The sequence below is a fragment of the Strix aluco genome, chromosome 22, assembly GCF_031877795.1.
Source record: "Strix aluco isolate bStrAlu1 chromosome 22, bStrAlu1.hap1, whole genome shotgun sequence".
NCBI classification, from domain to species: domain Eukaryota; kingdom Metazoa; phylum Chordata; class Aves; order Strigiformes; family Strigidae; genus Strix; species Strix aluco.
The window spans coordinates 3,442,241-3,463,263 of NC_133952.1; the positions used below are offsets into that span (position 1 = coordinate 3,442,241).

A 21,023-nucleotide genomic window follows, 5' to 3' on the forward strand; every position below is an offset into this window, starting at 1 on the left:
CAGCCCTCACCTTTCCTGCTTCATGAGTCAGAGTGCTGCAAATAGGACTGACCTCTCCACAGGCATTTCAGTTTAGAGGCTTTATTGGCGGGTGAATTTGACATGAAACCTTGTGTAATAAATAAACCTCTCTTAGGTTTCATTGGCCTGTGGGAAAGACATGATTGGTATCTGAGTACTCATTAGTAACTAGGGTAAGAGGGAGCTGTGTGCCACTGACCTGATGGGAAGTCAAGGAGCTTGCTGACTGGAGCAACTGGCACCTCCTTGGCCTTGTAGACTGTTTTATAACAGTCTTTTATGATTGCAGCACTTAAAGTGAGGCAGTGACAGACTGTCTGCAGTCACAATGTCAGCAGAAGTGGGGTGTAACTTCTTGTCCCTTGAAGGAATGCCTTATATTCTGATAAGCTGCAGAACTTATGGGACATTTAATTTCTGGCACTTGTGAGAATTCCTTTAGATCATGCTAAGAATGGACCTCAGCCTGATCTTGAAATCTGCGATGCATGTGGACAACGAGTGATTTTGAGACAGCCCAGGCCTTTAATCAGAGGGGTGGAACAGGTATGAGTAGGGCAGTATGTTACTGTCCTTTTAACAAGTAGCGCTCTCAAACTGCCTTTGCACAGTGCAGATCCCTATTCCTGTCCTTTACTCTGCATAGCAAAGACCAGTCAGATTCAAGGAATCAAATTTTTATCTATCTTCAGTATTGGTGCTTTTTTCTTTTCACCTACAACAATCTCCACTTATCTTAGCAATTTCATCAAGAGGAGGATTCATGTCCCTAGCCCTTGAATTCCTTGTGAACAGGGACTGCAAGTTCCACAGAATCTTTTTCTAGGTGCTTTTGGGATGTGGAAAGATATTCCCTGTTGGGATGTGGAAAAATATTGTCAGTTGGTGGTGTTGACTTGATGTTATTTCAATAAAGATTTGAGTGTATGAGTGGGTGAGACTTATGAAGCCCTGTAAGGATTTAAATTGATCCTGCAGATCTCCAAGAGTGAAAAGCTGTTCTCCCATCCTGATCGCCACTCTACAGCGTCCTCAGTTACAGAATCATACAGAAAATATAAATCCCACTTAAACCATTTTGCAAAATAAATGAAAGTTACAGTGGTGAGTTTTTCTTCCTAAGGATTCCACAAGCTCCCAACTGATTTAAGGCATCTGAGAGAGAACAAAGTGTTTTTCTTCTGGAAGGCTCACTTCTGTCTCCAAGGACAGTGTCTGTCTGTGTCTCTTTCTCTTTGCTGTCTATTCAGACAACCTTACAGTGATATTACTAAAGAATGAATGTTGGTCTCTGATTGCTTTCAACATGACTTTAGTCTTGCTTCCCTGTCCTCGTAAATGCAAGCACAAGCGTTACCTGAATAGGAAGCTTCCCTGTGGGCCACAGAAGCTACCCTGCCTTCCTCATTGCAGGGCTTTTGAGCTGAAAGCTCCTAGAAAACTATTCTGGTTCTAGCTGGGATGTATAAACAACCTCTGTCACATACAGCCCAGGCAGGTTTATTGGGATGTTTTGAGATTAACTTGCTATCTGAAGCATTTATAGCTACATTCTCCAAAGAACAGTAACAGTAGAAACATTTTTTTTTTCTTAGACAGAACTGACCCAGATACTAATTGTTTAGATAAAGCTCTCTGATGTCTGACTCTGAGTTTTCATCAGTTGTCCAGGGTCACAATTTATGCTTGGTTGTGCTGTGAGGCTGCCCTGAGTTGAGTGAGTTGGGCAGCAGTGGGAGCAAAGCAGAATCAGTACTGGCTCTGAGAGGCATCTCTCATATGGTGGGTGAGAGTGTGACTGGTCTGTGGCGTGGAAGGAAAGTGGGTGGAGGGATGGGAACCTGTCTGGACAGACATTCTGCTGGCACAGGCTGAGCTGCTACCCGTGCTTGTGGAATTTCCTGGGGATGGCAGCGTACACAGTCATTCATTTGAGGGAGCTGAAAGAGCCCTGAGGGCTTTCGGCAGAGAGAGATGGAAACTCAGAGGCAAGGAGACAGTTGGAGTGGAAGAGATTAATGGTGGGAAGTTCCCACCCAAGTTAGGCTTTTGGCAGGGTATGACACACAGACTGAGCTCTTCAATCAAGGTGGTGCCAAGTGGCTTCCTCTCTCTGGGCCAAATTGCCCCTACCTTTTATGTGTATTATTTCCTTGCAAGGGGGCTGGAAACAGCACGTTTGCACTTGTTGGGTTTCGTCACCACCACTTCATGGAAAAAAGGGAGGAAAGGGGTTGGTTTTCTCGGGAAAGCAACTAGGTCTGCTACCACGGCCTAGGCAGATTGCAGAAGAACCAGCCACGCATGGAGCTCTGTGCTTTCATATTGCTTTGGAACTGAGCTTACATGGGTTGTTCTGATTGTTGACGTCTCGGGCACCTCCTTCAACCCTGAATCCTGTACAAAGGAGCCAAGTTAGAGTTCTGTAAACAGAGGATGCCACAGAGAGCAGCTCTCCTACATCTTGCTACTGCAAGGAATATGATGTCTATTACAACATAATATTAGAACAGTGCCTGAGGGGTGATCTGGACCTCTCCCTTGAATTTTAACTGAAGGACAATGTTGGGGGTTTTTTTGGTTTGTAATTGAGCCCTGATCCAAAACAGCTTGCAGCTGCAGAGTATGTTCTTTCTTGCATTGTTAAGGTGAAACAGGCCTTTCATACCTCGAAAATGAACGAACTGCTGTTGGCAGAATGCATAGAGCTAGCTCTTTGCAGAGTAACAAGAGTGTAAACTAGTGTGGTGGTCAACAAACTGGGATAACTGGTATGTAGATAAATCTAAAGGGCGTATTTAGCACGTGTTCAAGGGTGGCAGGAAGAGACTACAGGACCATGAGAAAGGCCTCTGTGAGAGAAGGTGGCTCCCAGTTCCTGCCTCTACTTGAGATTCGCATTCACAATCCCGTATGCTCTGTAGGTTTTCTGTTGGACGCTATGGTGAGGACAAGGTTGTCCTGTTCTCTTTCCAAGGCAGCTGATTACTGCTAGAATGAAGTCAACAGGCCACCTGCTTAGTACCGACGGGCACTAGAACCACCAGGCCCTATTTCTGGGGAGGTCATGAGATTCTCGTCATTCCACATAAAACTGTTGTGGCTGCCTCAGGTGTTTAACCTGTTTATTTTTCTTTTGCTACTGTTTAGGTCTTTGGAAGTCATCGCTGGTCTGGAAAGTAACAGCAAAATCTTCACTATCTATGTACATGGCCTACTGCAGCTGCAGGTGAGCCCGTGCAGACTGGAATCACTGCACCAGTTTGCTTGGCAAGCTGTGGAGTTATTTACTGGCAAGGCTGAAATCTTACCAGGAGGTGGGGAAGTTTTTATTAACCTTCTTTCTAAGGTTAATGAAGTTAAATGCCTTACCTGGGGTGACTAGAGAAGATCTGTGGCAGGAGCAGGAGTGAAAACCAGACTTGTCTTTCACGTTCTGATCTTAAGCCGCAGAAATAATCTTCCCTCTAAGAAATGACAGTCAATATTTTTCTTTCTCAAATCTCCCCTTGCATTGTCAAGATGGCAATTGTATTTCCCATTTCATAGAAGGGAATCTGAAGCACAGATGGCCACTTGACTAGACACCCAAAAAAGGTGCTAGTGCAGTAAGGACCTAGTTAAGCAATAAACTCATAGCACAGTTTCACTACAGAAAATTTCTTCCACCAAGTCAAAGCTGATGTGCTGCAGTAAAAGTGTTTGGTCAGATTCTGTTCCCAGGAGCCGCAGAAAAGGAGAGGAAGCTTCTGTGCTTAGTTCATGGTAGAAATGCTTTTTATTTTCCCCTCCTTTTGCACTGGGATGAAGTGTGAGATGTTTTCCTTTCCCTCTTGTTCTCTCTGCAGGCTGGCCAGTACACCTCCATATTCGTGGACAACAGTGCTGGAGCTCCCATCACCATTCAGAATGGATCAGATTTCATGGGCATGTTAATGGGTGCGTAACATCACCTGCAGCAGTGTAGCAGGGAAAGACATGAATTAGAGCCTTGCAGTGTATATTTGACAGAAGAAACCTTTATTTTGACTCTTGAAGACTGCTTCCTGTAACTGTCGGCATCTTTCTAAACAAGCAAAGAGCCTTTCCCTTTACATGTAAATCAGCTTGCTTTCAGAGACTACTGATTTTCAAGGTCCACACCAGTTCATTCATCATAAAAAAATATACTTTTATAATTCAGAAACAAATTCTGTACTATTTAATTTGTGCTTCACCAGATGCTAACTGAACAATACACTGAGATTTGGAAATTGTTACATTATAACTTTATTTTGCAGTAGCACTTGTAATCAGCATGTCTTTTGGGATTGATTGTGGGGTGTTTGAGTTTTGTAAATGAAGGATTGAGAAGGAAAGTAAAATAGTAACTATATTCTCTGTGTTGTGGAGGAAGGAGACAAGGATTTGCCAGCAAAACTGCTTTTTTTTGTACAATTGTAAATGGTATAGGCCCTCTCTCATGTTCAGAATTGGATGTATTTGACAAGAACTATGTTGAATTCTCAGACAATGCCTGCCTCACAGTTGGGAATCCAAGGTCTGAACTCTTTAATTGTGGTTCTTCATATCTAAGTATTTCCTTGATCTTATTGATGAAGCCGAATACCTCACTGCCTGTGCAGTTTTGTTTTTATGAAAAGGTAAGGCCAATGGCACCAGTTCTGGCGTGAGCTCCCTTACTTGTGTTCTTATGTTTTAGTAAGATTACACACGTGGTTTTGGACTGCATCATATAAAGAGCATCCTCTGAGGTGCCATATAATCCTTTATAAATGTGTCAAATGCATGACACTGGGTGTCAGAAGGCTGGCAAAGACAGTGAGGATAGACGCCTCAGATCAGATGTGTCACATGTTTGGTGCTTGTTGAACTGCAGTGAAATAATGGAAGAAAACAGGGGCAAGGCTTACTGCTGTCAGGTTGCCAGGGTCCTGGGGAGTCTATCAGAGCTCTCCTTGGAGACTGAAAGTGCTGTCAAAGACCGTCCAGTGAATGTTTTCTGGTTTTCTACAAATCTCTGCAAATGTAAGCATGTGAGATTGAGCCCCAAAGCAGCTTTGCATATAGCTCCAGGCTATAAACTCATTTTAACAAAATAAAAGGGTGTTGACATATCATGGTGTTAAGGTGTTGCCCAAGAGGCGATAACATCCTTGTGATTAGAAAACCCCCACACTCATCTAATGTACCCCTGTAGCTTTCCCTTTCAACTGGCCCTTCTATTGATTCACCTTAGCTGAAGAAATAATTGTATAACAGTATCATAAATAGATGATAGCAAGGCCCAAAATGGAGTCCAAGATACTTGTTCTTGAATGTTTGCAGTGTGTAGGAGATATCCCTTGCATAGTGTTGCAGTTTTTGATCAACTACACTATCTTCGTGCAACGAAAGCAGGGACTGCTGGGGACAGCAGAAGGCATGGAAAAAAATGTCATTTTTCTGGGTTTCTGGGTCCGTTGTTCAGGTTGATATATGATGCTTCTACAAGCTCTGCTAACACTGCTGTTGAGTTGGTGGTGTGCAGAGATGTCTTATTTCAAGAGCTGTGGAAATATCTGCTGCAGAACAGGCATGGCTGAAACTTTTTCATCTCTGTTATAAATACCTTGAGACAGATCTTTAAGGGTACTAAATAGTATTTTTTCCATATTAAAGTGATACCTATTGGAGGAGGAAGGAGAGGGTACGGAGAATAATAAAGTAGTGCTGTTACACAAGTAAACACAGGTAAATTTGAATTTCTGGTCAATGGAATGCATTTTTTTTAACTGGACCTGTGTGACTATCTAAAATATAGCAGCTATCAGTGTTTATGTATTCATTCTTACTCCACAGTACATGCCAGAATTCCTATGGATTTATTTTTTGTAGTACATTTTGGGGAGAATGTACTTTTAAGCATAAACTGGGTGCTCCGCTGGCAGAGGGGAGTCCACAGCTATTGGCAGGTACAGCAAGTAGCAAGAGTGCTCATCCCTGGAGCTTCAGAAAGCAGGTAACACACGAGTAGCACTGAACCCTATCAATAAAGATTGGCTGTTTACACTGGGCTTTGATGGAGTAAGTGTAATCGGGGCAAGTGGCCTGTATCCTGGCATGTATTACTATACTGTACTTTGTGAATATTTGTAATAAATTGGGCTGTTTCATGCATGACTTCCAGCAACATAATCAAAGTGTTGTGACATTCAGCATATGTTGTTATATCTGTAGGTTTTTTGAACCAAGTCTCACTGTTCTTGGTAAATCAGAGTTAAAATATTTATTTTGTTGTAGAACTAAAAATGTTTTTCAGACTTTGTTTTGGGATTTGTGACTTTTTTTTTTTTTTCCCCTTCCTTGCTGTGCTTTACTCTCATGGTCGTCCTAGTAGGAGATGAATTGTTCTGCCTTTATACCCGTTCTCCCTTATTTATGTAAGGAGTGCTGTCCTGCCAGGCGGTTCCCCAGAGTGCTAGAAGCTGTCTTAAACGTGTAGTCAGACAGTCCTGAGGAACACGCAGCCTAAATGGTGAAGGCTTCAACCTCCCTCGCTTTACTTCTCTCCTTGGAGAGGAGTAAGCCTCCACCTCTGGTGCCTGGAAGCCATGTGCCTCTGCTCTAGCCAGCAGAGAGAGCTGCTGTCAGACTCGGCACTGGGGAAAGAAGCCAAGTGAGCAGAGGACACAAACATTGTGGCTCTTGATGTGTCCTGAGCTCATTATCACCGCTGGAAAGTTCGTGGGGTTTTTGTTCAGCTTTTCTTATCCTCAGGATAGAGGGTTGTCCCTTAAGGAGCTTTCCTATGCATCACCCAGGTCTTTTTGCCAAAAGACTTTATTTTTCTTCAAGTCCTTTAGCTCTGAATGCCACCAGGCTGCAGTTCTCTTGTACCCTGGGCCTTCAGCCAGCAGTCAGGGCGAGCATGAGATTGTCCGTCCAGCACTAAGATGGGGCAGAAGGGGTTGAAACAGCCAAGACTCAAGCTGAGACTGGGCCTCCCAGTGCTGAGGTGCAAGTGTACAAAACTCATGACTAACATGGACACGAGCCGCCTGGCTGGGCTGTGCCCAGGACAAAGCCTCTGTCAGGCTTCCGTGCTGTTTGGAGTGAGGAGATTAATGGTGTGCGAAGCAAAGTTTCAGTGCTCCTCTGTAGTCATAAAATTTATAGTCCAAGAAAATTTAAGAACTTAGGAGGACTGAGTTCAGTATGAAGAAGTTGTTTATAACAAAATAAACCTCATGTGCTTGAGCTTATGGTTTAATGGCCAAGTGTGTTAATCCCACCCAGTGGCAATGGTTATTTGTGGCATGCAAGGGGAGAAATCTAAGATGCACAAATTAAATTGCTGGGGCTTTTTTCTGGGTCCTTCCAGCATGCTTAGGGCACTATCTGTACAAGCTGAGGCAGGAGGATATGATGGGGCCACCTCGCTGCTGAATAGGAAACAAACAGTTGCTGCATTTTTTTTTTCTTTAAAATTTCTAAGAAGTTTAGGGCTTCAGGGAGATTGGAGGTGAGGAAAAGTACATGTCTTCTGCATGGAACAAGCTTCCTACCCTCATCTTTTGAGTTCTTCACAGAAACGTTTGCCACAATCACCTTCAAAAAGTTTCGAACATTAATAACTTGTACTTGCAGACATAGTTTTGTCCAGGTTCAGGAGCACTTTCAAAAAGGTTATTGTGGCACCCCACACACATCAGTTAATATTTACTAAAACTTTGCTGCCTTCACCATGCCCTTGCTCACTTCTCTTCCTCCCAGCCCCTTCCTCTGCAAAGGCCTCACTCCATCTTTGCAACAATCTACACCGAGCTTTTTGCAGTTCAGATTCAGACAAAACTAATGCAAAACACCATGGTTCTGTTAGGGTTAATTTTCTATGCAGATCTCTCTCAAATAAGGGAAATATGTTCACGATCCTGAGTTTTGAGATCTCTCACATGAATTTTTCTTACCTGAGAGCTGCTTACTTCTAAGATACTGACACTGAATTTGATGCTCCAGTCCCACATGACTCTCTGGGCTCAATATTCTCCCCGTATACTGCGCTGCTCTGGTTGCTACACTTCCCCCTCACAGGGGCTGCTCTGTAAATAGATTGCTTTGCTGTTTAGCTTATGTTTCAGGAACAATAAACCAAGCCAGCCTGGGATGAGCATTGACTGCTAATTTCAATGTCTATAAAAAGTGATTATCTTCACTCGTAATTCCTTGCTCTAAACAGTCCAGCTATAAGTTTCCAGCTTCAAGCTCAAGTTACTTGCTGAGTGAGATGGTAAATGTCATAACCTGGTGCTTCTGGAACACGCCTCTGCCCTTGTCTCACAGGTCTAGGCTAGGTCGTGTTGCTAGCAGGATTTTTAGCTCTGTCTATGTTGGGTGCCCTCTCAAAGCATGCAGATAACTGTGGTGTATGAGCCTGATGGAGAGCCCACTGAGGCTGGTGGAAAAATCTGTCCGAAATGCCAGCGATTCACCCCAGAGTGTAGGTATTTGGCCTAGTTCAGGGCTTAACTCCAAAATTACCTTTCAGTTGAGTTCCTGCTGGCATGGCTGCTATGAATTTTGTCCTAGGAGCTGTATTGACAGCAGATTGCTGAGTTGTCCTGATCCTGCTACTTTTCTCTACTCCCATGTTTACCACCATGCTAGCTGGCTCAGTAGGACACAGTGCAGTGCTGGATCAGCCATTCACAGATGGAAGCTGCAGTGAATTCTTTCTATTTAACTCACACAGTGCCTCAAAGTAGCTCTTGGACAGGTGGAGTTCAAGTTAGGAGCTGAGCAAAGGTACCTCCACAATGCCAGGGCTGTCCAGTTTGCACCCTTGCTCTCTCCGCTAACTGCTTCAGACAAATAAAAACAATCTTCCAGGCTCTGAGATTCCAGTTGCAGGCCCTCTGTGAATATTTTCCCTGGCTGGGAGCTGACAGGTTATGAGGTTTTAAGTTCTATTCAAATTTCACGTTTTGTAAATGATTTCGATGCCACGCTCCAGGCTGACTCCAGGGGTATTTATGTTGGATTAGCAGCAGATTGCCTGCCTTTCCTCACTCCATAGAAGAGAGCCCAGCACATGTAAACTCCCCTTGAAGGGTGGGCTAAATGATGAGTTTGTCATATAAAATTCTTGTTATAAATAGGCGCAGGTTATAAATCAGTCCTGAGAACAATGATGAAATCAGAGGGACCCTTTTGAAGCGTCTTCTCGGAGAGAAGCCTGCAAACAGAAGTGAGCAACAGAATGTCAGTTAAATGCCTAGTCTTCAAGGAAAACTCAAGGGTAATATGAAAACCATTCTGAATTGGTGGCTGTAGTAAAAAAAGCAGAAAATTGGCCCTATATAGGCATTAAGACTATACGATATTTAGAAATTAATACCCCATAGTTTGGCATGATAACTACTGTGATAGAGCTCCCTAACAGCAGACTCCAAGGAGCTGAATCTGTTAAGGTTTCACAGAAAGTTAGGGAGCTGGTGACCCCTTAAAAATAGAGCTAAGTACCAAGAAGACTTTGAGTCTTTATTGGTTTGTGTCCTGGCTCACATCTGTGAAAAGAAAAGTGTCAAACTCTCATTGATTACAGAGCTGATTCTCACTCAGCAACTTTATTTAAAGCTCAGGTTAGGCTGGTATTGATGAAGACATCAGGGATTCAGGTGTAACCAGTTTCCTGCAGAATAGCTCATTTCCTGCAGAGCTTCTAGGACTCGGTATTCCCCTGATAACCAGGTAGGATTTGTAATAATAGTGTTGATGAGCAGATATTGGATCCCTGTGGAGTGGAGGAGTTGCATCTGCTGGTTAGTTATGTAATCCTACTGTTTGTTTGATGTTTAGGAGGAAAAAAGCATTTCTTTGTTACTACTTAGATGACCTCTATCTCCAGGCTTAGAAAAGGCTTTTATTTCCTCTGTGGAAAGCAGTTCTGGTTTAAAAGTCTCTAGGCTCCCAGGTAGTCCTGAGAATAGACAGGTCAGGCCGTAAGAGTTGGAAATGCCTCCTTCCTTCTGGCTCTTTGGAAAGTGTGAAGTGTCTAGGAGAGCTGCTGGCCTACGCTTTATGATCTCACATTCTTAACAGTGGAAATGTTTTAGCTTCCTTTATCCTGAAACACAAGATGGGAAAGATGGGCTGCCAGCTGGGGCAACGATCTTATGCCTTTGTTCCTGATGCTGTAATATTCCAGAATAACTGACCTAGCTATTAATGTAACTTTGGTTCAGGTTGGGGCTGATTTTGTTGCATCTTGCAGGGGCTCAGTGTGCAGGGACCAAACACGTGCCCTTTTATTAGGTCGTACATTGAAATTCCAAACCTGAACCCTGCTGTTGAGGCACCTGAGCTGGGTTGACCTCCAGCATAGACTCAGCTAAGAGGTGTCCACAGACACAGGGTCCTGGGCTGCTTCCTGGCCCTGCTTCTCCAGAGACCCCCTTGTGCCAGGGGCGTGTCTGTGGGCAGGGTGTTCCTGTGCTGTGCTTTAAGGTGACTTATTTTTCTGTAAAGTGAGATTGGACGTAATGAGACCTGTCTTGCTGTAGCTGGCATGAGGTAGGTTGTGTGCAGGCCTGGGTCTGGGTGAGGAGGGGGAAGGCAGCCGGGAGCAGAGGGCTGAGGGATGTGTGCTGGAGGGGAGCTTGGCACCCTGGTTTGAGGAAAGGACTGGAATTAATATGGAACAGTGAACACAGCCCACCTGGCTGCCCTGTGCCGTCACTCTACGACACCACAAACTTACCATAAAGCTTGTCAAGTCCTCTGAACTCCCTGCAGCCACTGGCAGGTGCAGGTTGGCTGAAGACATGCAGCCTGCTCCCCCTGGTGACAAAGGGAGGGGTTCCAGAAATCCTCAGACCTGCCCTGTGCTTTTAGGCTCTCACATCCCTGTTCGATCCACAGCGGGGCTGAAGCAGATGTGCGTAACGACAAAACCGTACCCATGTAACAAACAGCTTTCTCATACATACAGTTCAACTTCTCTGCACAGATCCGTGGTTCTGTAATTGCCTAGACAAAGAAATCGGCTCAGAGGGGGTGGGGATGGAAGAAGCAGTTGTGAAATGTCTGTTGTGGCTTTTTCTTGGTTGTGGGGTTGGTTAATCGATTCATATGGAGGCTCCAAATGGAGATAAGGAGGGAAATATCAGCTCTAAAATTACGCAGCACTGAACGGGAGCGCACAGCTCTGCATGGCAGTGACAGCTCGGTGAGGATGGACCATTGCAGACTCTAGATTTATACAGGTGCTTCTGTGCGGCTGGCTCTGCAGAATGTCCCCTTCCTGTGCTGAGTTTCAAGACAGCTCGGGTGTCCCCACACGCAGTGCTAGCATGCTTGGAAATGTTTTCTGTACTGTTAGGACTTCTGAGAAATGTTTGACATACTCTGATGCAAAACCAAGAGAGAAACCCAGTATCACATGGAGAACAACATTTTGTGTTTCCATAAAATCGTCCTACAGGTTTTGTGGATTTTGAAGTTAGGATCTTAAACCTCATTTGAGGCACTTGCTTCTTCATTAGATCCGCTCTGTACTTTGGTTCTTTACTGCAGCTTGGGTTTTTTTGGCCAAGAAAGTGTTGTGTTTGGTGTTTGTTTGGCATAAACATTGTTTGCATGTTTGTTTTTTCACTGGTTTCGGTGTTTGTTTCTTTTTCTGTCTGCTGTTTGCTCCCCCTCTAGCTGTGGCTAGTTTGCAGAGCACTGAAAGAGCAGATACAGTTTTCACAGCTCTCCGGGAAGGAGGCTCAGCCATGATGCTTTCTTGTGAAAGTGGCCCTGGTTGATGGGGTGGAGACATGAGGGCATTTGGAGCTTCTATCTGGCAGGAGGACATTGGATAAGACTTTGTTGTCTTGCTCTGTTTAAGGAATGCTCCTCTTCACCGTATGCTTTTTCAGAGCTTGTTTTCCTGCAGGAGCTGTGAGAAGAGGTGTTAAGGACAGGCTGGCGCGGGGAGCTGGATCAGTGCTGGGTCCGTGGGGGGCAGAAAAACAAAGTGCTCAGAATTCGTGGCAGAAAAGGAGCAGGGCTGCATTCTGGGTATTCCTGTTGTCCTCACTTAGGCACTCCTGGCTTATTTATAAATGCCTGACAACATTTCCTAGTCTTTTTCTTTAGGAAAAATGCGAGGGATCTCTTAATTGATACACACTGGTAAGACTGGGAGCATCCATCCCTCCCTCCACTGAGCTTCCAGCCTGCAGCTCCTGCAGGTAGGCAGAGGCAGCCCGTTTCCTTAAGCACAAGGTTTAAAGGTAGGCACAAAGTTCTTGGCAGGACTGGCTGCCATACTAATTAGCTGAGATGCTTGCGTGGACAGGAAACCAGGTTTCAGTAGATGGGAGAATATTCTTCAGTGTAGCTCTAGTTGCGAGGGGGGGAAAAAAAAAAGCTTTAAGGACAATTTTCAGCCGCTTTAAATTAGCTCAGCTATCTCAGGTGTCTCCTTTGACAGGGTACTGAATGTTTGCTTTGTGTGTGTGTGTTATACTTGGAATCTAATAAGACTTTACAGGATGATGAAGTTTGAGGTTTGTTTGTTTGTTTTTGTTTTGGTTTTGTTTCAAGCAAAGTTCTCAAGGGCTGTTGTAATTATCAAACCCTCTTTTTCCCAGCAAAGGGTGCTGGGAGTTGCCAGTAATCTATAAAACAGGAATGACAGGCAGTCTGGGGGAAATGATCTCAAACAGTATAAATATCTCCAACCAGGTTTTGGTTTTAAAGTTTTATGAAGTGATAGAGATTCTGGGGATGTTTTTACAAGAGGCTGGACAGTGAGGAACAGGGCAGCTCACATGGGCAGCTGTGTTGCTGCCCTTGGGGTTGAAGCCTGGAACTGTTTGAGACTACGGCTGTTGTATCCTGAGGGGACACATATTTGCCTGTGGTAGTAAATAGTCTGGGATCAAATAAGTCTCAGGGCAAAAGAATGGAAAACCTGGGTTCTGTTTCCAGCACTCCCATTGACCTGCGTGTTGACCCTGGGCAAGTTCCCTCATTCTTTCTGTGTCTTGCCCAGTTCAGCCCCCAGCTCTTCAGGAAAGGCTCTTTGGTGGGTTCCAGCAGCCAGTGCATTGGGCTGACCCAAGGTTAATGAGCGCTTGAGTTCTAGAACTCTCTTAAATTGGCATTAGGTATCACCTGGTATCTCTGCTGACCAGTCAGAGCACTGTCTCTGTGAAGAGTGCTAGTGCTCTACATACAGGTGTGAATAACTCCTGTTAACGCTGCCACAAGTTGTGAGAGCTTTCATTTCCTCCTGCCCAGAAGGAGGACAGGAGTATTAAATGAATTCAGGGCTTGTGCATAAAGTTGCTAGCACTGAAGGATCATATCTTTCTTCTACTCAGGGAAAGAGTCATCTGCCTTCCCGAAACCTCCTGATGAAAATGAAATGGAAATTTCCCTGGGAGTGGGGGGAGTGTCTTCTCTGAAACGTTTCTGGGTGACCACCCCCTCATTATGCTGCTGCCTTTGCATTGCCAGAGGTGTTCTGCAGTTGGAGGTGAGGAAAAGCTGACCTCAGAAGATGGTATTTCCAGTTTCAACCACAGGCAGGAGCTACTGGAAATATCGTCCCCTTGAAGGTTCCAGTCTTGCTATGCTGTTTTCTGTGGTTTGGATAAATCTGTGCAAGTAGATCTTCACCTGGGCTAAACCAGTAAAATTAGGGGCATACAGAAGTTCTGGTTCCTACAGCAGTGGGTGCCCAGCTCGATCAGAACACTTAGTGCTCACTTGTTCCTAACCTTGTTGTTACCTTTAACTGCGGGGAAACAGGAATTTCAGACTTCTACCTCTTTGATCTTGTTCTCACTCTCTTTTGTTGTCATGATTAATGACAGACTATTTTAAAAATGCTGCAGTGTCTGACTAATGCAATCTGAGGGGTGTGCAGAGTTCCTTATTTCCTCCCATTGCAGACCTGCTAAGTGATTGGAAAAGAGTTTATTTTCCACTTGACTTTGTCAGAGCTTTTGAGTGCCTGAGGCAAGGAGAGGGTTAATATTATGTGCTGTGTTAAAAGTAACTTCTTTTTTATCAATTAACTACATAACTTTCATGGTCAGAAAAAGAAACAAGTATGTGTGACATCCAAATTCTGCACATAAAAATCCCATTTTTTAAATAATAAAATGTATCATGTTACTTATCTGGAGACTATCCATCTTACAGCAGCATACATGTATCAGTTAGCAAATGCCTCCATGTCCCTGCACATCTTGTCGTCGCAGTGTTGATCTTGTGGGGCTGCAGCCCTGTCACACGTGCTCGAAGAGGCTTCTTCCCACCACGGAGTGCTCGCGAGGCATCCACTCGTGTCTCCCTGGATCTCTCTATCAGGACAAATGTCCCCCTTTCAAAAAAGATCACTGCTACGAAGCCATTGGCAGCAGCTGGAGCACGCTGGGTAGCCAAGAGCAAGGGGCAAGGGAGTGAACTGCAGTCAGTCTGATTCCTGCAGCTCTGCTGTTTGTGGAATTGGTCAGTGCCTACATATTTACTCTTTCCTTTAAAGAAAAATGCCAGGGAAAGGGAGCGAGTGTCAGACAGTAGTGTTAGACATCTCAGTGGTGGATCTCCAGCCGTTGCCCCTTGCCTTGCTAGGGTTACATTCTTCTTGCTTTCCCCCCTGTTTTAAACAAATAGGAGCTGGAGCCGTAGGCTGTATTAAAGAGTGATAGGGATCTTCTCTGATAATACCATTCTGGGCTACACCTGAGGAGGCCATTAGCTTAAAACTCACAACGAACAGGATCTGATAACAGGGGAGGCAGAGGGTGGATGAGAGGGAGAGGAAGACTATTTGTAGCTGTGCCAGGTAACATTCCCCTTCAACAGCCCCAGTGACTGTCTCAGGGCTGAGCAAGAAGGGAAGGAAGCAGAGAGCTTTCTGCAGGCTCCAGCAGGTGTGTGGGAACTGCTGCCTGTGCTGGTGACAGAGCCTGCGTGGGGCTGTGTGAGGAAATGGGACAGTGGGGTATAGGTGCACACATGCATGTCCACTGGATCCTCTCTTGAACCCACAGCTACCTGCCCAGAGAACCCAGTCCTCCTCCCATGCTTCCCCACGCTCCCCCCTGCCTCATTTTCCAAGCCATCGCTAATGGCGTTAAAGCTACCTAAATGTCTGTGTTTTTAATGTTAGCTTTCATTGCTTGCAGTAAAAATAGCAAAAGTAATTACTGTTTGAGGCATGATGAACTCTAGCCACATGAAAACAAGATGCCATCCAAAGTTAGTCCCCTCTCCGCACGCCACCAGCCAGCAGCACTTCACAAGAGCACCCTGGATGTTGATGGGTGAAGGTGCTCATGCACCAGGGATGCCTGTCCTCGCTCAGCTCTGCTGCCCTACAGCGAGACTCAGCCCTAACACGCTGGATGCAGCAGAAGCTGGGCTGAGGAGCGTGTTTCCAGCCCTGAGGGCTTGGAACCACTGTCCTGCTCATCTCCAGAAGGGGCAGTTCCAAACTAGCTCTGTCTCCACTGGACCACTGAGACCACCTTCCTCCTTCCAGCTGGCCCAGCTAAACCTCAAGGATTGTTCTTGCTTCCCCTTCTCCTCTCATGCCCAGTGGAATCACACAGGCATTTGGGGTCATAAGGAATGTGCTGTTTTGACTCTGAAAACTCAGCGGGAGCATTCGCTAAAGACACGCTGTAGTTGTATCAGGACCAAAAAAAGGGGGTGTGGGGGAATGGAAAAAATTACTGTTTCCAACTGCAGCCAGGTTGCTGCTTCCCGTGTCCTTGTACTGCTCATAGCCTTGCCCAGGGCCTGCTGCCACAGTTTAATCACCCTAATGAAACAGCAGTGCGTGGCGTGGAGCCCGCATGGCTTACACTGAGTCTCCCTTGGTTTGTGTCACAGGCTCTACACTGCTGATGAGTCACTGGTTCTCCTTTGGCTTAAGTGGCAAAAAGGAGCCATTGTGGCCTGTCCCTCCTGTTGTGAGCCTCTGTCATAGAATAGAATCACAGAATCATCTTGGTTGGAAAAGCCCTTGAAGCTCCTCCAGTCCAACCATGAACCTCACACTGACCGTTCCCAACTCCACCAGATTCCTCAGCGCTGGGTCAACCCGACTCTTCAACCCCTCCAGGGATGGGGACTCCCCCCCTGCCCTGGGCAGCCCATTCCAACGCCCAACAACCCCTTCTGCAAAGAAATCCTTCCTAAGAGCCAGTCTGACCCTGCCCTGGCGCAGCTTGAGGCCATTCCCTCTTGTCCTGGCGCTTGTTCCTTGGCTCAAGAGACTCATCCCCCCTCTCTGCACCCTCCTTTCAGGGAGTTGTAGAGGGCCATGAGGTCTCCCCTCAGCCTCCTCTTCTCCAGACTAAACCCCCCCAGTTCCCTCAGCCGCTCCCCATCAGACCTGTGCTCCAGACCCTGCACCAGCTCCGTTGCCCTTCTCTGGACACGCTTGAGTCATTCAATGGCCTTTTTGGAGTGAGGGGCCCAAAACTGAACCCAATAATCGAGGTGCGGCCTCACCAGTGCCGAGTACAGGGGTAAGATCCCTTCCCTGTCGCCGTACATTGGCCTTGTTCTCAGCATCTACTTTTGGTCACTCGTGGGGGTGCAGGGAGCTTGCTCTGACCTGGCAGAGCTATTTCCATGCTGGGGTTTTTGCTACGGCCTTGGTAGAGCTATGGCCTTGGTAGAGCTATGCTAGAATGGCTTTTTTGGGGTATATAGCTTTGTTCCGTGCTGTGTGGACTCCAGTTTTGACTAGGGATTTCAGTAACTGCCTCCTCTGCTTCCCTGCATAAAAATTCCGTCTCATCCAATTAGTAATTGTGGGAGGTAGGATGCCTGAGGTCAGCTCTGATGATTTCAGGTGGACCATTTAACTTCTTTCTAGATGGCTGGTTACTTTTTCTGAGGATATTCATAGATTGCCTGCTTTTACCTGGATGCTTTTTTTCATGAAATCTGTAGGAACTTAGATATATCTGAGATCTTCACATTGCTGCCAGGTTTAGTTAGAATGTATTACATACAGATGTCAGAGGCATGATCTTATTTCTCTAAGAAACCAGGAAATCACTGCTCAGAAAGCTGTGAGTAACTGTTGTCTCTTATCGCTGTACATACAAACTGTGTGGAACAAGATAACGTGGTGTCTGACTTCTGTGTCACATTTTCATCCAAACATGCCTTGCATCCTCTGGGGAAGGATTTATTTTATTTTATTTTATTTTATTTTATTTTATTTTATTTTATTTTATTTTATTTTATTTTATTTTATTTTATTTTATTTTATTTTATTTTATTTTATTTTTATTCCAGGCAAAACCTCCTCAAGGCTCCTCAAAGGGCTGAGTGCCTCCTGTTGTGTGCTTTAGTATCTCAACTGTCTTGGGGTACTAAGGCCTTTTGGAGTAAAAAGGAAGGCTGGGACAGAGACTGGGTCAGGATTTGAGTGCAAGCTTAGGCCAATTTACAAATGAGTCAGCCCTTACCTAACATGACAAATCCCATCAGCTTTTCCCAGACTAGAGGAGATGATTAAAGGGATTGGAAAAGCAAAACAACCCCCCAATGTAACTCTCTCAGATTATTCAAAGGTAAAGTGATAATGTGATAACAGCTAGAAATTATCTTTCTCTCTGCTAACAGTGTCAGATTGTACTCTGACCTCTGGAGAGAAATGTTACCAGCCTCCCACGCTTTTTGGACGAGTTACTTCATTGCCTCCAGCTAAATACCAAGGGCTCCAGTTCCATTCCTGGAGGAGAATATAGGGACAAATATCTGAAAAGGATGAGGCACTCCTATAGACATGTGGAAGTAAAACGCAAACCAAATGGAAAGGGCTTTTCTGCAGCACCTCAAGCACCAAAGGACAGTGAGCTGGCTGCCCGTAAGCCTGGTGTAGAAGGCTTGCTCCCAGCCTGGCTGTGCACTGGTGCATTTGCTCAGCTCTTTGCCTTTATATTTGTGCTACTTGCCACGCTGTGGGACAAATCTCCAAGTCCTGCCACGCAGATCATCTTCTAACCAACTTTAATGAAGCTATGCAATTTACCACAAGGAACAAATCTGGGCCCTTGACTCTAAAAGAGTCAAGTTTTCTGCAAAAGTCAATTTTATTAGAGAGAGATGAGACAAAACAGCATGTAAATGAAATAACTCTGGGTGTAAACGCCACGTGCAAAGGATTTGCCTTTCGGTTCTCACCAGACTCCAGAACTCCCTTTCCAGTCACGCCTGAAGTCAGCTCCAGGGAAGCACAGTCTGTATTAGCTGGGGGCTGCTGATGCAGGAGTACCAGAGGTGAGGCAGGCATGCAGGGCACCATCTGCTTCAAATGGCTCGAGCTTATACACAGACACGTTTTTGTGCGAATCTAACAGTAAATCAACACCTTCCTTTAACAAGCTTCCTTTAATATAATTAGATGTTTCTTTTTGATATATGCATTAACCACTTGGGGTTTGTCCTAAGGCTGTATCTTTTTCTCCACCAAGGTTATTGCAACACATACAAATCCTTTTTTTTTTTTTTTTTTTTGAATTTGTGAGCACTTATGGGGCAATTTAAGATGTGCTGGAATTATAGCCCTGAGCAGTAGAGGAGAAAAGCTCACAACAACCTATGTAAGAGTACAGAGAAATCAATCAGTGGAAAATGGGTGGAAGATTCTGAAGAGATTTTTGACGTGTAGGTGAAAGGGAGGACAAGAGAGAGAAGATAGCATCCATCTTTCAGTATCTAGAGTGCCTTGCTTAAAACATCTCACCAGTGCAATTCTGAGTGATACCAGCCAGAAAGCACTGGGAGCATGTAAGGAAGTGACCGAGAACTGGGGTGAGAGAATGTCATTAGCAGGACATAAAATGGGGAGGAGCAAGAAGAGAGCATGCCACAAACCAGGGCCAGGAGCAGGGCTGCAGAGTGCTGTGACAGGGAAAGGGAAGACCAGTGCCAGGCTGGCTCTGTGGGACCCTCCGAAATGTGTTCTTTCCCAGTGGGAATCTGGACAGCGGGACGCTGGCAAAGTGGGGGCTTTGAATCAAGTGAGGAAAGGAAATGCCATTACTCAACCAACTCTCAGCCCAGGGGAATTCTTGCACCTTCCTTGATCTTTGAACCTGCTAGCATGAATTTTAGTGAAGTTTGTGCAAATTGACAGTTCTTCTCCCACATTGATAAAGACAAAAAGACTTGAAACAAGATATTGTACCTCCCCTAAAAGGTCATGCAATGGACACTGATGTCAGGGAGTTTGAGAGCAGCTTATTTTACTGGAGCAAGATCCTCCCTGGTAGGAGGGGATTCAAGCCTGCCTTTTGGTCAAATAGACACCCTCTGTAAATCTCCTTCTGGAAGATGTTGGCTCTGGTACCCTGAAAGGGGGCTGGAGGAGGCTGCTGGGATCACAACGTTGAGGATAAGGACATATGAGCGAGACTGGCTGACTCTAGGAAAGGGCTGGAGACATGGATGGAGGCAACAGGGAACTTGCCTCTCATGTCTAGTATCTAAATGATTGCTGACCCAAGAAGGTTTGGGATTGCTCAGGGAAAACATGTAAAGTAATCCCTTCTGGAGGATCTCTTTTGATGAGGCTTTGCTAGAGAAAGCTGGGGTAGGGAAACAAAGCAAAGTTCCAGATCTGATATTATACCTCCAAGACTGATTTTACACTCAGCTGTACTTTCTTTTTTTTTTTTTTTTTTCTGGGGGATGTCTGCTGGTTTCCTGAAAACACATCCCTTCTCGAAAGAAAGTCGAAACCTCTCCCATTGGCTATTTGTCTTGGATTGTCTCATGGCAAGCAGTCTGTTAAGACTAGATATGAACATGAAGAAATCTGTGGAGAGAGGAGTGTAGGGAAAGATGATAATGAAATTCAGGGAAAGCTTATCTTGGACAAATAACCCCAGAGGAGGCTGTTCCCACCTGTTTGTTTATAAATAAAATGAGAAGAGAGAAAACACCAGGTCTTCGAAGAGGAAAATAATTTTTTTTTTTTCCTATTCTGGACAGAGTTGGGCATAGGCACAGAAAGGAAAATGGGTGCCCTTTGCCAAAGTGCCTGTGAGACTGAGGCAGGACTGGACTGGGGAGGTGTACAGGCAGGGAATGGAAAGGCTTTGCAGCAGCACGTGGCTAGTGATCACACCAGAGACCACTTGCTTCTGCTGAGCCACGTGCTAGAGTTACATGCCATAAGTGCTTGGCCACGAGGGGGTTGTTTGTGGCTATCTAAGCACAAGGAGTACTTGCTGCTGCTTCAGCACAGTCAGTCCCCACAGCCGTCTTGGGCTGCAGCAGTCACGCTGGGGAGCACAAGCATAAAAGAATCGCCTGTTAAGCCCTGTGGTTACAGGGCTGCAGCCCAGGGCAGTTTTTCTGCCATGCTTGTTCATTCTTCACGGTTGTTGAACTGCTACTCCTGATGGCCAATTGTTTTTTAAACAGTTTCTAACTAGAAAAAAGGAGTGGGCAGTTATGAATCTCCTGGGGTGACGCAGGAGTAGCAATAGCTTCTCCTTGAATTGTATTTTTCATTTTGATGTTTCAGCATCTTTTCCATATACGTGTTTCATTGCTTTTAACAGTTAAGTGCAGTTGTCAGAAACAAATGCTAAACCAACCTCAATGTTGCCCTCCTTCTGGATGCCTTAACAAGGCATTCAGGAAACGAAACTCTACAGGAGGGTCTGCCAAAGGAAGGAGTAGCACCTCCTGGAAATGCTTGTCCCACCCAAGACTCCACACTTCTGCACACAGCTAGGTCAAGATGTATTGTCTGCACCAAAAAGCTCTCGTCTTCAGAGTGGTAGTGCTTTTACCTCCAGGTGGCTGTCTCGGTGGGACTGTGCTACACATTAGGTAGCACAACTCAGAGAAAGTTGTCACTGGTGTGACAGAGGTCCTCCAAGGCCTTCCCTTAGTTCATACGTGCGTGTACGCAGACACAGATTCAGTAACTAGGAAGATGAGCAATCGTATATCTGTGTGGGGAAGAGCTCAAGAGGGACAGG

General features: G+C 45.4%; 1 protein-coding gene across 10 annotated transcripts in view; it reads left to right on the top strand.

Moving 5' to 3' along the window:
- Positions 1–21,023, top strand: part of C1QTNF12 (C1q and TNF related 12) — an 81,759-nt gene that overhangs the window by 25,298 nt on the left and 35,438 nt on the right. For 7 of the 10 annotated variants that reach the window (XM_074848507.1, XM_074848502.1, XM_074848504.1 and 4 more), the window contains 3 exons: positions 3,172–3,250; positions 3,870–3,960; positions 13,374–13,588. In XM_074848507.1, coding sequence (XP_074704608.1) covers positions 3,172–3,250; positions 3,870–3,960; positions 13,374–13,543 — 340 coding nt within the window. In that variant the 3' untranslated portion in view covers positions 13,544–13,588. Of the gene's footprint in view, positions 1–3,171; positions 3,251–3,869; positions 3,961–13,373; positions 13,589–14,258; positions 14,297–21,023 lie in introns of those variants that run through there. The other 3 variants (XM_074848509.1, XM_074848510.1, XM_074848508.1) reach the window with 2 other exon arrangements.